This window comes from Lacerta agilis, chromosome 2 (genome assembly GCF_009819535.1).
Source record: "Lacerta agilis isolate rLacAgi1 chromosome 2, rLacAgi1.pri, whole genome shotgun sequence".
NCBI lineage: Eukaryota > Metazoa > Chordata > Lepidosauria > Squamata > Lacertidae > Lacerta > Lacerta agilis.
This window is the reverse complement of record NC_046313.1, coordinates 5,096,899-5,112,508: the sequence shown is the minus strand read 5'-3', so window position 1 is coordinate 5,112,508 and position 15,610 is coordinate 5,096,899. Positions and strand designations below refer to the sequence as shown.

The 15,610-nt window shown below is 49.8% G+C and overlaps 1 protein-coding gene across 1 annotated transcript; it reads left to right on the top strand.

Annotated features, from left to right (window-relative positions):
- The first annotated feature begins 68 nt into the window (after nt 1–68).
- On the top strand, nt 69–14,427 carry INPP1 (inositol polyphosphate-1-phosphatase). Its single transcript, XM_033137958.1, is given in 12 exon segments — nt 69–142; nt 3,800–3,912; nt 3,915–4,009; nt 5,511–5,571; nt 7,678–7,763; nt 7,765–7,828; nt 7,831–7,878; nt 11,224–11,367; nt 11,370–11,397; nt 12,548–12,644; nt 12,646–12,774; nt 12,776–14,427. Coding segments are annotated over 12 exon segments (1,203 nt in total). The 5' UTR covers nt 69–74; the 3' UTR covers nt 13,046–14,427.
- Nucleotides 14,428–15,610: the final 1,183 nt, after the last annotated feature.

Genomic DNA, 15,610 nt, shown 5'->3' with positions numbered 1-15,610 from the left:
GCAGAACACAGAATCACGTTTCAGGTCCGTCGGGGCAGAGTTGGGCAGCCGCCTCCTGGCCCGGCGTGGACTCAATGAACTGCGAGCTGCGATCCAGCCGGCGGCGGTTCCTCCCCTGGAGAAGCGCTAGAGCTGCGCGGAGCCCTCGCCGGGAGACAGGTGAGAAACGGACGCCGCGGGAGGGGGGAAGATGCGCCGAGGGTTTGCCTGAGCCCGCGGGCTTCCCCCTCGATTTGGCCCAGCGCTGGCGGATCGAAGGTCGGGGCTTGCCCCGGGTTCCTCCAGTCCTGCCACTTCGGAGCCTTGCCCTGCCCGGCCGGGGAACGGAAACTGGCGCGGGGCGCGGCAAGCAGAACAGAAGAACATCGAGCGGGCTTCTCATCCGGCGGCGAAGGCGTTAATTCCGTGACGTGGCACGACCGGGTGGTATTGGGGTCGGGGGGGCTTATTTGGGGTCCCGAGGGGTGTGGGATCCCTCCGCGCGCGCCCCAGTAATAATAATCGGCGTGGGTGGTGCTGAATCGGAAGGTCGAAATTTAGGACACATAGCCATGGTTACGTGGTTTACATGGGCTATGAAATATGTAGTCAAGGCTGCTTAAAAGTTCTAAAGTGGGTGTGGGGAAACCTTTGGTCCGCAAAATGTGCTGAACTACAATTCCCACACCCCTTGTCATTGACTGTTCTTGCAAGGGCTGATGGGGGTTGTGTTTGGCAACCTTCTGGAGGTCCAGAGGTTTCTCACTACTGTATTGTGCTAGGAGAGAGGTTCTTAGCCCCTTTATTTTGTTATTTTATTTTTCTAGGAATGGTTGCATGGGTAATCTGAAGTGCAATCAATGTTATTAACAGCACCAAATTCTGCATATTTTCTTTTCTTTTTAATTAAAATAGCTTTATTTAATTTCAGACTTCTAAAATACAACCATATCAAATCAACCATAGAAACAAATAAACAAACAAACCCCCCAAAAAATATAATCTGGACATTATAATCCACAAAAAATAATATTTGAAAAAACAAAACACACAGAAAAAAGCAAAGAATTATAAATAGCAATTAAAAATTCTTGCCCCTTTACTGAATATGTATAGCATAGAGAGGGATTCTGGCAGGAAAGGACATCTAACTCCCCTGTTTCCTGCTCCATTTCTCCCACCCTCTGACCCTCCATTTCCTCCTCCTGTGTCTCTCGGTCGCCTGTGGCTGTGGACCAAGAAGAATATTGCCAAGGGTTTACTCTGGAATGTTCCTAGTGTTCTTCCCCTAACTACCTAATATTTGGCGTCATATCTTTTTATGTTGGGGTTGCAACTGAGAGATAATCATAGCAAGAGATGTGCCAGGATACTGGATGCTGTTGGCACTTAAGGCATCTGTAGCTTAGAGCAGTGTTTTTCAACCTTTTTGGGCAAAGGCACACTTGTTTCATGAAAAAATCACGAGGCACACCACCATTAGAAATGTTAAAAAAATTAACTCTGTGCCTATATTGACTATATATAAAGTAATTCTCTTGAATAGGAATCAAATAAACACAAATCTACCTCACATAGGAGGCAGCATGTTGGGACACATGCCCTGCTTTCAAGCTTATTCCCATTGGGCTACTGTGAGAAAAGGATGCAGGAGGGGGCAGACACACAGCACTGATGCTGAGAGATCTTTATCAGCCCTAAGTGCTGTGTGTCATACCTTGCATAGCTTCAAGAAGGTCTCCAGTTATAGCAGCAATTCATCAAAATCAGAGCTAGGAGGACAGCCATAAATAGATAAGTAGAAAAGAAAGCTGAGTTTGGCAGGCTCTTCAAATACATATTGCTCTGCCCCAAGCCATCATTTTAATAGACAACAATAGGAAGGCAACAACGGGTTAATAGTGCTTGGAGGGCATGTTTTGCCCTTTATCTGCCGCCTTTCTTCTACTCTGGGACCCCGGCAGCCCCCGAAGCTCTCCTTGGGGTCCCTCAGCAACCCCCCCCCCGCATTTGACGGTCTACTTCGGGCAGGAGCAGCGCAGCGAGCGAGATGTTGGGGGCCGGGGGGTCCGCAGCCCTGGGAGAGACAGGCCTTCTCCCTGCGCTCAGGTTGCAACAGGCCGCTGGCTCTTGGGGGATCTTGTTCCCTTATTGCACGGGCTGCGAGGCGCTTCGTCATGGCCGGCGGGAAGCCCCTCCGCCCTGCTCCTGGCACTGGAAGCTCTTCTATGCAGCCCTGTCGGGCCGGGCAGCGCTGCACAGAATCCTCGGGGCGAGAAGCCCGTTCAGGAGGGCGCGCATCAAGGAGCGCTGCCTGTTCCCACCGGGCCCCCGTCCTCCCCACAGCCGCGCCGGTGTAGAGGCAGCGAGGGGATCCCCCGGGAGAACCCGCCGGCAGCCTCCTCACCCCGCGCCGGCTCCTCCTCTCAGGCGGCGCTTGGCGAGGCTGACCTCAGGTGCCTGCGCGGGGGAGGGGACTGAGGGCTGGCTCCCCCCGCCGCCCGGGTCCAGCCAAAGGCCAATGAAGAGGCACCGAAAGTAGGACCGGGGAGCCCCTCGCGCCCCCGCCTCCTCCCCCTCGCCTGTCCTGCCGGACCCTGGCCGCAGCTGCAGCCCCCTCCTCCCTTTTGTGTGTCTTCACACTGTGTCCCTGCGCAGTCCGAAGCGGGGAGGGGGTGAAGAAGAAAGAGTCCCCCGGCGGGCGGGCGCGCTGGCCGCAAGGCAGAGAGAAGCCATTCGGCCCTCTGGATGGACGGACGTGCTGCTGGCCGGAGGAGGGCGATGCCCCAGAGAGGCTAAATGGCGCCCCGACGGAACCCGCTCGCCGCGGAAATTTGACATTAAAAAAAAAATCTTTCGAATTTTTCCCACGGAACACCAGGCAACATCTCGCGGCACACTAGTGTGCCGCGGAACAGTGGTTGAAAAACACTGGCTTAGAGGGCTGATTTCAAGAAACAGCAGTGAAGGGACTTTTAAGAGCTCATAAAAATGCAAAGTGCTATGCTTCCATCCCTTATTCTTATCAGATGATAGAAGCCTGGGCAAAATACCAGACCTTTTGTTTGTCATTCCCTGTTCTCAGAGGTGGGAAGGAGCATTATGCCTTCCTGCTGTTAACTCCCCTTGGTAGGAAGTACATGTTCCTTCCTTTAGTGCTGTGCAGTACTTTCTCAGAAGTTGAGTAAACGTGCATAGGATCCCACTGTTAATCTTTCTCTCCGCCCCTCCACTTTCAATAGGTAGCACTGTATCTTTCTGGGTTTATTCTCTTCAGGCTGGCTGAGTTACACTGGAGCAATTAAACAGCAACACAGAATCTCCACCCATCCAAAAAAAGGGCTCCTTACTGGTCTGCACATAGGTGACTTTTCAATCCTATGCCTTTTTACTTGGAACAAAGTCACCCTTGTTCCATAGGGCTTACTCCCCAGGAGTATAGGATTGCAGCTGTACTTGTTCATATTTTAATCCTTTCCTTCCTTCAAGGAGCTCAGGGCTGCATACAAAGTGCTTCTCCCCATCCCTCCTTATCCTTCACAGCAATCTTGCCATCTCATTATTAGGTGGTGTGGGCAGCTTGGTGCCTGACTGAAGATTTGAACCTGGGCCTCCGTGGTCCAATACTCTAACCACGGTACCCATGCTGGCTCACACTAAGCGATGGAACAGTAACCTAGGGATCTTGCCTCCTGCATCGCTGCCCCTTTCCCTCTGGGCTTCTCCAGGCACTGTAACCAATCAGAGAGGATGGGGTTTAAGATGAAGGAACGTGACTCTTGTGCCTGCCTCTTGAATTTGCCTTCCTCCTTCCCCTGTCCCAGACCATGGCGGCTCTTCTGAAGAGTCTGCTTGCGGCATCAGAGAAGGCAGCCTGCATTGCCCAGCTTTGCCGCCAAGAGGAGGCGCTCTTCAGCTTGCTCATTGAGGAGAAGAAGGGGCGGACAAGAACAAGAAGTTCCTGCAGGACTTCAAGACTTTGGCCGACGTGCTGATCCAAGAGGTTATCAAGCATGATGTGGGACAAAAGGTATCTGCTGTGGGGAAGGGGCCCCATCACTGTAGGATACATAAAGAAGGGTTTATATAGCAATCGCAGGCCAGAGCTAGGGGAAACGTAGAAGGGGGAAAGCTCATAGTGGCTGCTGCACTCATCCTAAATTGCAACCCAGCAGGACCTGAGATTAGCTGGAGCCATAAGACCAGGGGTCAGCTAACTTACCGCGCTTGGGGCCGGTGTCTCTAGCGCCGATCGCACGGCAGGGCGGGAGCGCACGCCCATACACTTGCGCACATGCTATTTCCGGCGCACTTCTGGGTCGGAGGAGCACCGGAAATAGCTTGTGTACATGTGCATAGGCCTCCTCTGTCCCGGATGTGCACCGGAAATAACACTTGCTCATGTGCACAAGCTATTTCCGGGGCTCCTCCGACCCAGAAGTGGGCAGCTGCACTGCGCTGGTAATAGTGGGGGGGGTCGCCGCAGGCCGGATAAATGAGTCCTTTGGGCCGTGTGCAGCCCGCGGGCCTTAGTTTGGAGACCTCTGCATAAGACTATCGGAAGTTGCCTTATACTCAGTCAGTCCATTGCACCATCTAACTCAGCATTGCCCACACTGGCTGGCCTTGGTTCCTATGAGCTTCAGACAGGCTCCTGTCCCAGCCCTGCCAGGAAAAGCCAGAGATTGAACATGGGACCTTCTGCATGTGAAGGAGATGCGCTGTCGCTGACCTACAGCCCTCTGCAGTGGCTAAGCCACACTGCTCTCAATGGTTGCGGAAGTGGGAACAACCAGGTGCCTTCAGCCTTCACCTGATGGAATAATAACAGCTCACATCTATAAAGTGTTTGTCATATATTGCATGGCCTTTGCATAATTTACCCAGTAATCCTCAAAATTGCTCTGTAAGGCTACCTTATTACTATCCGCAAATTAGATCGAGGGAACAGTGGCTTGCCTAAGAGTTGTGTGAGGACCTGGGAGACCAGGACTCAAATCCATGAAGCTCCGTGGGTGACCTTGCACCAGTTTTCCTACGTCCGCCTATCCTACTTCACAGAGTCACTGTGAGGATAAAATGGGGCGGGGGAGAGAGAACCAAGTACGCCTGCTTGAGCTCTTTGGGGGGAAGGCAGGATATAAAGATAACAAATAAGACAATGCCATCAAATCATGGATGAACAATTATATTTGAAATGGGGGAGGGAATTTTTTGGGCCATAGCTCAGTTTATTAGACACATGGGAGTGCCTGCAGAGAGGATTCAGTTCAGTTCACCTGACAATTACGGAAGCTACCTCAGGTGCAGTTTAGAGATATTTGTCCTAATTCCATGAACATCGTTAAACTGAACTAATTCATTCCGAGCGCTGGTTTGCTCTGACGCACGGTTGTCTCTTTCTGATCCAATGGGAACTTGGGATGATGGGGCAGAAAGACCAAAATAATCTTCTCTTAGATCTGACTCATTAGCGTGACTAAGCCACTCTCTCTTCTTCCTTTCCCCTTCTCCCTTGTTGGCGCTACCAGTTTCCAGAGTTACAGGATCATATCCGCGGTGAGGAGTCCAACAAATTTGAAAATGGCCTTGGTGAGTGATGGTGTCCTTAAGTGGCAGGGAGAGGGCAAATTTTTAGTAATTGCTCTATCCAACTGCTGGCCCTCTTTCTCAGCTTTATCTTAATTAGAATCATTGGCTGATCCAGCATCTTCTGTTGCTGCAGACTCTGGTGTGCTTTATGCTTGAAATTAGACTCTGTTTCTATTCCTAAAGTCAGTTCTCCCACCTCCAGGTCCCTTTTGTTGCCCACAAAAGACTTTTCTGAACTGCACTTGACCTTTTTTATTGGCTATTGTTCTTCTAGCCTTACGTTTTTCAACTCTACCCTTTTCACAACAACTAGTCATCCGAGGAACCCCTATGCATTACCCTTGTAGTCTCTCTGAGATGTCGAAACAAAATAGAAAATTCTTTCCAGTAGCACCTTAGAGACCAACTGAGTTTGTTCTTGGTATGGGCTTTCATGTGCATGCACACGAAGCCCATACCAAGAACAAACTCAGTTGGTCTCTAAGGTGCTACTGGAAAGAATTTTCTATTTTGTTTCGACTATGGCAGACCAACACGGCTACCCACCTGTCTCTGAGATGTGTTTAGATCCTGACTTTCATTGATTGTACTGGTGGCTATTTAGCTTTTCGCTTGTTTGTTTGAGATTAAATTTATTACGGTTAGAGACCAGCATGTGAAACACAAATGGAACTACAATCCCAAAAGCAAAACAAACATTTAAAACAATATACAGCAGGCTTCCTCAAACTCGGCCCTCCAGATGTTTTTTGGCCTACAACTCCCATGATCCCTAGCTAGCAGGACCAGTGGTCAGGGATGATGGGAATTGTACTCTCAAAACATCTGGAGGGCCAAGTTTGAGGAAGCCTGATATACAGTAATGGATCCTAAGTTTTAAAATGTGGTAGGCATATAAACACATAAAACTTTAAGATAGACTACCAGAGAAATGACCCAGCTTGTTTGTTTTTAATATTTCCTTGCTCCAGACTGAGAGCTCGTAACACTTCCTGCCTCACTGAAATTAAAGTGACTCCGAGTGGGTTATGCCAAACATGCCATTGATAGCAATGGGACATAAGGGCAGATGACTTTCTCTGGAATTGGGGACTTTGCCTCTTCATTTCTGTGAGCTGCATAGTTCCGGTGCTTCTAAGAACAGAATAGATGGTTTGAAGCCAATAAATAGAACTCTAGTCTCCCTGTCTCTTCCTTCCTACTCCTGAAGGCCCTCTCACAGCGGGAGCATGTCCTTAAATGTAAATCTGCTATACTGCAAATCTGCAAAAGTGCTATACTGAGCCAGCCTGAATGCTGCTACGGTGCACTTCAGCTCATGGGCAAGGGTGGAGTGTAGGGGCTTCTGTCAGGTCCTGTCACACGAGGTTGTGGAGGTCTTTTCCACCAGTGAGGAGCTTGGGGTAGAGATAGGGCTACGAATCTCCAGGTGCTGATCTGGGGGCCAGGCTTATTCTGCCCCATCCTCTCACAGATGGGCAGCCTTCTTCTAAGGTTGGCACAGCCTAACAATATGGCCCTCTAGATACTGTAGGACTCCGATTCTGTCAACCCCAGCCAATACAGCCAATGGCCAGGGATGATGGGAGTTGTAGTCCAGCACCAACACCTGGAGGGTCACAGCTTCCCTAACTTTGGCCTAATGTTAAGGGGTTTCTGGGGCATAGAGGACCTGCGCTTGGATGGACTGAGGTCATTCACTGAGGGTGGAGTGAATAATGTGCTCTCCCTGAGAGATCCCTCAGAGCAGATTTGTAGTGTGTCCTTGCTATTCCAGAATGTGTATCATGGGAGCTGACTCAGGCCAGTGATTGATCTAGCTTAATATTGTCTGCACTGACTAGCAGGTTTTTTTTGGGGGGGGGGTGCTTTCTCAGTCCTCTCCAGAGATGCCAGGAATTGAACTTGCGACCTTCTGCATGCAAAGCAGATCCTCACTCCACTGAGCTATATTTCTTTCCCGTGGTGTCCTTGCAGGCCAAATAAAACAGCTCAGCACTTGCCTGTTTTTATCCTAGAAGAAGAGAGAGCAGCATTCTTTCTTAGCCAGGAGTCCAAGGATAAGCCCTCCAGCATACTAAACTTTATTTTTTTTTGGACTTCTAGGGGAGACGGTGGTGGTGCAGGTTTGCCCCACACAACAAGAAACTGCTGCCCTGCTGGAAAAAGTCCTTGATCGGAAGCAAGCAGCCCGCCGAGCTGCTGGCTTCAGCTATTCATCAGGAAGTGGTGCTTTCCGACCCAGCGCTGGATGATGTGCTGTGACTATCCCCACAGAGAGCATGGCTGTGTGGATCGATCCCATAGGTAAGCCATGCGTCAAGGGCGGATGTTGGACTGAGCACTCGATGGGGTCGGGAAATAAGAATGTGGGCTCGGTTGGGCAAGGGGGATCTTCCTCCCAGGGGATTTTGCTTGCTTGCTTTAATGTATCTACTTGATGGGTGTTTTTCTTTTTAGGGGGTTGGTGTAAGTTTGCTTTGAGTTGCCTTGGGCAAGAAAACACAACCAATAAATAACAACAACAACAACACAGAGCCCTAGCTAGGGGGGGATCTAGCCAAGTTTCTGGTCTGGGTGAAGCTTCCAGAGGGGGCGCCAGTGAGCCCCACAGCCTCCAGTATGTCTAGGCTTCAGCCGGAGAGAGATTCCCCTTTCCCCATGAAGCTGAAGAAGGAAGAAGAAGAGAGGAGGAGTTTGTTTGATACCCGCTTTAATCACTACCCGAAGGAGTCTCAAAGCGGCTAACATTCTCCTTTCCCTTCCTCGCCTCTGTGAGGTGAGTGGGGCTGAGAGACTTCAAAGAAGTGTGACTAGCGCAAGGTCACCCAGCAGCTGCATGTGGAGGAGCGGAGAACGCGAACCCGTTCACCAGATTACGAGTGTACCACTCTTAACCACTGCACAACAATGGCTCATTTGCAATGCAATGCAGGGAGAGGGGAGTTGGAAATCTGGAGAGGCTGCATGGCTCTCCCCAGTGAAGCAGAAGATAGGATCCCCTGTGGATTTGCTAGTGTGAGAAAGAAATTTGGAGGAACGGCCATTTACTGCATGGCCAGTTACAGGAAATGATGGCAGTTCCTGGGCATTCAGAAAGTGGTTCGTTGGCTACCTCTCACATAGAGTTAGGTAAAGGTAAAGGGACCCCTGACCATTAGGTCCAGTTGTGTCCAATTCTGGGGTTGCGGCGCTCCTCTCGCGTTACTGGCCGAGGGAGCCGGCGTACAGCTTCCGGGTCATGCGGCCAGCATGACAAAGCCACTTCTGGCGAACTAGAGCAGCGCATGGAAACGGCGTTTACTTTACCGCCAGAGTGTTACCTATTTATCTACTTGCACTTTGACGTGCTTTCGAACTGCTAGGTGGGCAGGAGCTGGGACCGAGCAACCGGAGCTCACCCCGTCGTGGGGATTCGAACCGCCGACCTTCTGATCAGCAAGCCCTAGGCTCTGTGGTTTAAACCACAGCGCCACCCACGTCCGCGAACACATGAGTTACTTTTACACTAAATCAGACTATTGGTTTGTCCAGTCACTGTGTACTCTGATCGAAGGTGCTCTGATGGCAGGCACCTTTTCCTGCTGCCTCAGGTCACTCCCATCCCTGGCTTATGGCCCTCGGAAGGGAATGCTGGAGGTTCCTCAGTCCTGGAGATTCCAAGGCTTGAACCTTGGAGGTTCCATAGGTGAAGCACATGCTGTGTTGCTTTGCTGCAGTTGTTGGGACGGGGATCCCAGGGGATACAGCTTCTACTATCCTCCCTCTGTGGGGACTACAGTGGTGCCTCACAGACGAAATTAATTCGTTCCGCAAGACCTTCGTCTTGCGGAAATTTCGTCTTGCGAGGCACCTTTTCCCATAGGAACGCATTAAAGTTAATTAATGCATTCCTATGGGGGGAAAGTCCAGGGGCCCCTCCCCGACTGGGCCACCGAAGCCGTGCCGCGCCGCGTTTTAAGACTTGCAGTGAGCGAACAGCTCGCTGCAGTTCTTAAAACGCAGCGCCATGCGGCTCCGGGAGGGAGGGGCCGTGGGATCGCGCCTGCCATCTTCGGTGGGCGGGGTGTGATCCCACGGCCCCCTCCCGACCGGCACCGGAGCCATGCGGCGCCGGCTCGGCTCCGGTGCCGCTTACAGTGTACCTCGCCAGACGAATTCGTCTTGCGAAAAACAGGCATAGACGAATTCGTCTCGCGAGTCAACTAAAAACTCGCAAAACCCTTTCGTTTTGCGAGTTTTTCGTGGGCGAGGCATTCGTCTTGCGGGGTACCACTGTACTAGCTTTTGCAGAAGTTAGCGGAGATCCATGCAGCCGCCTCCAGCTCCCTTCTCACGGCCTTATACCACCAGGCCTAACTACCATATTTGTCTGTCTGCTTCAGCCGTCTGCCAACCCTGGTGCTCTCCAGATCGTTTTGGACTAGCCCACTCCCATCATCCTCAACCAGCATGGCTGTTCTGATTGAAACGGGATGGGAGTTTACTCCGGAGCACCTGGGTGCTGCCCCAGGTTGGCAATGGCTGCTCTGCGCTGACTAAGAGTGGCTATCCAGGGTCTCAGGCAGAGATATTTCCTTAAAATAAATCAATCAATAAATTGTGTTAGTTTATAGAGAAAAATGCAAATCTAATATCAAATATCTTTTAACCCAACATTAGTCTAAACAGATAAAGACGTAGTGGAAAAGGACAAAAAAGAAAAAAGAGGGGGAGAGAGATAGGAAAAAGCTTTTAAAAGCTGTAAAAAACAGGTCTTTCCTATCGCCTCCTTTTTTACCTCCCTAGCTGGAAATGCTAAGGCATGTACCTGGGACCTTCTGCCTGCAAAGTCTGGGCTCCAGACACAGAGAAAGCTGCCCCGACACTTGGGTGAGACCCTTAGTCATAGAATCATAGAATCATAGGGTTGGAAGAGACCCAAGGGCCATCCAGTCCAACCCCCTGCCAAGCAGGAAACACCATCAAGCATTCCTGGCAGATGGCTGTCAAGCCTCCGCTTAAAGACCTCCAAAGAAGGAGACTCCACCACACTCCTTGGCAGCAAATTCCACTGCCGAACAGCTCTCACTGTCAGGAAGTTCTTCCTAATGTTTAGGTGGAATCTTCTTTCTTGCAGTTTGAATCCATTGCTCCGTGTCCGCTTCTCTGGAGCAGCAGAAAACAACCTTTCACCCTCCTCTATATGACATCCTTTGATATATTTGAACATGCTATCATATCACCCCTTAACCTTCTCTTCTCCAGGCTAAACATACCCAGCTCCCTAAGCCGTTCCTCATAAGGCATTGTTTCCAGGCCTTTGACCATTTTGGTTGCCCTCCTCTGGACACGTTCCAGCTTGTCAGTATCCTTCTTGAACTGTGGTGCCCAGAAATGGACACAGTCCATCTCACCCTGTGTTGTCTGCATTGGCCACAGTGATTCTCCAGGGTTTCCAGCAGTGGTCTCTCCAGACCTACTTTAAGATGCTTGGGACCTGGGCCCTTCTACCAGAGCGGGTGCTCTGTCACTGAGCTACGGACCTTCCACCATGAAGGAGCCTTCCTGCTGCCCATTTAAAAAATGGCAATTCTGCCGTAAGAAGGAGCTCTCTGAGCCTTACTCTGAACTTCCTTGGGGCTGGCGATCTCACAGGTTCTCTCTCCTCAGATTCCACCAATCAGTACATCCGTGGGCGTGGCGATGTGCTGCCTGTGGACGGCATCCACCCCTCAGGGCTGCGCTCGGCGCTGGTGCTGATAGGCGTATACAACCGTCACTCAGGCGAGCCTGTCCTAGGCATCATCAATGAGCCTTCTTCCAGGAAAAGCTACCAGCACGCAGGTAACAGCACCACCACAGGGCACTCTTGCACAGGTGGCTAGCCCATTGGGTACCCATTGGCGCATGCTGGTGGAAGAGGCTTGACCCAGACGCGCTACTGTGAAGCTTCGCTTTAATCCCTGTTTCATCTAGAGAAGTTGTTGCTTTCAATTCCAATGGCTCAAGTGGGGAGGCTCGGCGTTATCACCTGATCTAGCCCATGTCTGCATATGGACCCCCTCTCAAGCCAGGTGTGTGTCTCAGAGGTAGAGCGCATCTTAAGCAGCAGCAGGTCCAGATGCCATCCCCAGCATCACCTGTCTGAAGCTCTGGAGAACCCCGCCTATCAGTGGGGGACGATCCTAATCTAGTTGAACATTTACTGTTCCCCACCCTAATCCTGGGGAAAGCCATCTAATCAGATTTCAATTTGATCCTGACTTGTTTTTAGTAGGTAATTTAATTATTGTTTGATTTTATAACAATCATTATATATTTGATGTTAGCTGCCCTGAGCCCGGTTTCGGCCGGGGAGGGCGGGATACAAATGAAAGTTTATTATTATTATTATTATTATTATTATTATTATTATTATTATTAGATGGACCAAGTGTCTGGCTTGGTATAGAATTGCTTCCTGTGATCTTAATGCATGCCAACCTCACCCATGAAGACACGTCTTCCTACATGCAAGGAGTGTAGTGCCTCGTCACTCACAGAAACTCCAGCTCTCAAACAGTCTGGCTATAAAAAATACCCTGCTGAGCTGATTCCAGGGCATTTTGTCCCATCCCTTAGAATAATGCAATTGTTGAATTTTAGAGTTGGAAAATGTACTTGGAGCTCATTTAGCCCACCCCCCATGCTCAAGACAGGGTCCAAAGGGCATCCCTCGGTTGTCCTCTTATCCCAGGCCTCCATCCCAGTTGTGTTTTGCTTTTCTAGCAATCAGTGTGTTGCAGGCCTCTTTCTTACTTTGGCTTTCCGCTCACACTGCACTGATGACCACCTCATCCGTCTTCATTGCATCAAGGTTCTTGTTGGGGGTGGGAAAAGCTGCATCAACCGGTTGCTGTCTCCACCAGGTCCCAGTATAGTGTGACTCTCTGGGGCTTTTCCTAGCAAGCCTTCTCTGACACGTCCCTTTTTTTTTTTTTTTTTTTTTTTGCAGGTGGCAGAGCAAATATCACTGGGGCATCTCCTATGGGGCACCCGCCTGAGCTCGCTAAGCCTGGCCCCAGCTGCGGACTGCCCCTCGTGTGGTCCTGAGGCAGCAATGAGAAAGTGGCGCTGCAGGAAGCCCTGACCCCCCTGTATGGGCAGCAGCTGTGCTTTGCCTCCGGTGCCGGGTACAAGATGCTGTGTGTGGCACTGGGGCTGGCCGACGCATACGTCCTCCTCGGAGGGCAGCACCTTTAAGTGGGACTCCTGCGGCCCCCACGCCATCCTGCTAGCCCTTGGCGGAGGCATGGTTGACCTTTCGGGGGCCTTGAAGTCCTGGCGGGCTGGGCAACGCAAGCCGCTACCGGAACTGACCTACAACAAGCCTGCGGAGGGCGCTCTGGGTGCCGAGCGCTGGGCCAACCAAGGAGGGCTTGTGGCCTACATCCACCGGGAGCACCTGGAGGCTGTGATGGCCACTCTGGCAGCTGCAGCGGACACCTTCTAAAGCTCCTCCTCTTCCTCCTTCCAGGGCATTTTCATCTCAGCACCAGGGGAGGAAGCCAGTCTCTGGGCAAAGGGCCCCGGCTTCTTCACCTTCCAAGGGACCAGTCGGTTACTGACAAAGGCAACGCACCTGGATCGACTGAGGTTGTACTTTTGACTTCAGTGCCCTGTTTCCGCCATGTGCCAGTGGGGAGGAGCAAAGTGATCACAAATCACTCATGCACCGCAAACCATGGTTTTTATCTTGACTGTAGCCAGGAAATGTAACCTGCCTGTATGCAGAGGGGGCCGTGGTGACCTTAAATTGTGCTCTTCCTTCCACCTGATCCTTGGTGCATTGCTCCTTTTACATGAGTAATCTGTATTATGGGTAATGCAGTAGATGTGCATTGGGACCATTAGATAGCTTCCAATTTGCATTTTCTTTAGCCCTCTCTGCTTCTCGTATCTTGCATAGGGCACTGTGGCCAGCACTGCTTTTAGCTGTCCACTGCAGTGCACAGGCCTGTTTTATGGGGTGCTGCTCTCCCTTGCTTGTGACATGTAATCTGGATCATCCATAGCTTGATCCATGAGCGGCTAACGGTTGGTTCGTCAGTCCTGGTCAGGCCGTGTTATGAAGACAGTCTAGGTGGCCTTCAGCTCTGTGAGGATTGTGTGCACCAATCTTGCTTCTGTGGTTTGTGGCATTTACTCTGTAACACAGAATCCAATGGGACAGTGTTTTGTTGAGGGAGGCTAGGCTGCATATCTGTAACAAAGAGTTCCTCAGGATCATCTGTAAGGAGCCATGGTAGCTGAAATAAATCAATCAAAGTATGTGCTGTGATTCTGGGAATATCCTCCCAAAATGTGCCTGCCATTGTATCAAACTGCAGCTTATCCAGACCGATTCATCTTTATAGTTCTATATGAGCTCAGTTTCTCATGCAGAATAACTGACCATTTCCTGAGAGTCCCTAAATCATGTCTCCAGCCCCTTTGACAGGGATGGGGAACATGGCCCTTTGGATGTTGCTGGCCGGAGCTGGTGGGAGTTTAGATCCCAGCAAGATCTGAAGGCCACAGGCAAGCCATGTCAGGAATACAATTCTGGGTAGGGAGGGAAGAAGGCATGGCCGCAATTCACCCATTCATTGGCCGTGTCCTGGAGCCACCCATATTTCAGATGTTTCTAACACATTGCTTTAGAAACCAACCGACCATAAATTGCTCAGATTTAAAAAATAAATAAATTTGGAATCAGAATAAGAAAATTAAGGTTGACCAGCTGTATACAGATGAGCACACAAACTTATATATGGTTTCTGTAATTTACTTTGAACACATCATGTGAGTGCTTTGAGCAGAATTTGAATTTTTAAAAGTTTCTTTTTACTTGTTATAGCACAGTATTTTAATAGTAATAAACTGTATCTAAGATTGGAATTGCACAGAATATTCTCAGATTTAAAAAAAAATAGGTGAATTTGAAATATTAAACACAGCTGAATATTCTGATAACTGCTAAAGTGCGTGCTTGGGGAACACAAGTACCAGTTTTTTCTTCTACCAAGGAATCTAACTTGCAGTAAATAGATTTGCCACCTTTTCATGAAATGCTCAGTATAATTTTACCAACAGCAAAGATCAAATATAAAATCAGTTATTTAAAATAACATGAGATCAAAACTTAAATCAAACTAAAATAAGGATATGTCGGAGCACCAATAGTATAATTGGCCAAAATGCACCCTCACTTTAAAAACACAAATTGTATCTCTGAGAATTTTGGGGGCAAACTGTGTTTTGTTTTCTGGAGTGCAATCCTATGCTTCAGTCTCACTGTGTGCTACATGAGAGGAGCACAAATTGCAGTGCTGCAATGTTTGTTTGTTGTTTTACCTGTCCTTCACCAGCAGATCCCATGGCTGGTTACAACAATTTAAAAAATCAGTATTAAAAGTGCTGAAACAAATTACAGTCACAGGAATAGGGTGAGTCCTGAAAATGCAAATGTCAGGTGTCAAAGGCCAGGTGGAAGAGGCGTGTCTTCAGCATTTAGCAAAAGGTTCCTGGTGAAGGTGCAAGGTGCACCTCTGTGGGAAGGGAGTCCCACAGCCCAGGGTCTGCCACAGAAAATGGACTGCAACTACAGCTCCATCTTCCCCAGACAAGGCACCAGGTTGGGGAAAGCTAAGCTACGGGGAACTGCCTCTCTGGTGTGATTGGTTTTTAACAACATTTAATTGGAATAACTAAGAATGCTGGGGATGTTGTGATATATCGCCATCCTCCCTGGGCACAAGAAATATAATGGTTTAGAAATCTTGATGAATACTCAAAGCAGCCCTGGGGCCACAGATGTCTGTGCCGCTCCTTTGCATTAAAACAAGCTGGCCGTCTTGCAATACACTTCTGCCACTAGATGGCACGATAGCCCCTGGGTGGTTTTTATTTACCAGGAGTTGGACTGAGAGCCTGGAGCTGAGCTTTCACATATGACAGAGTATTTTATAACATAAACCTGGACCAATTCCATATTTGCTTGTTGCATATTCTGTTTAAACTCTAAGGGAGAGGCAGA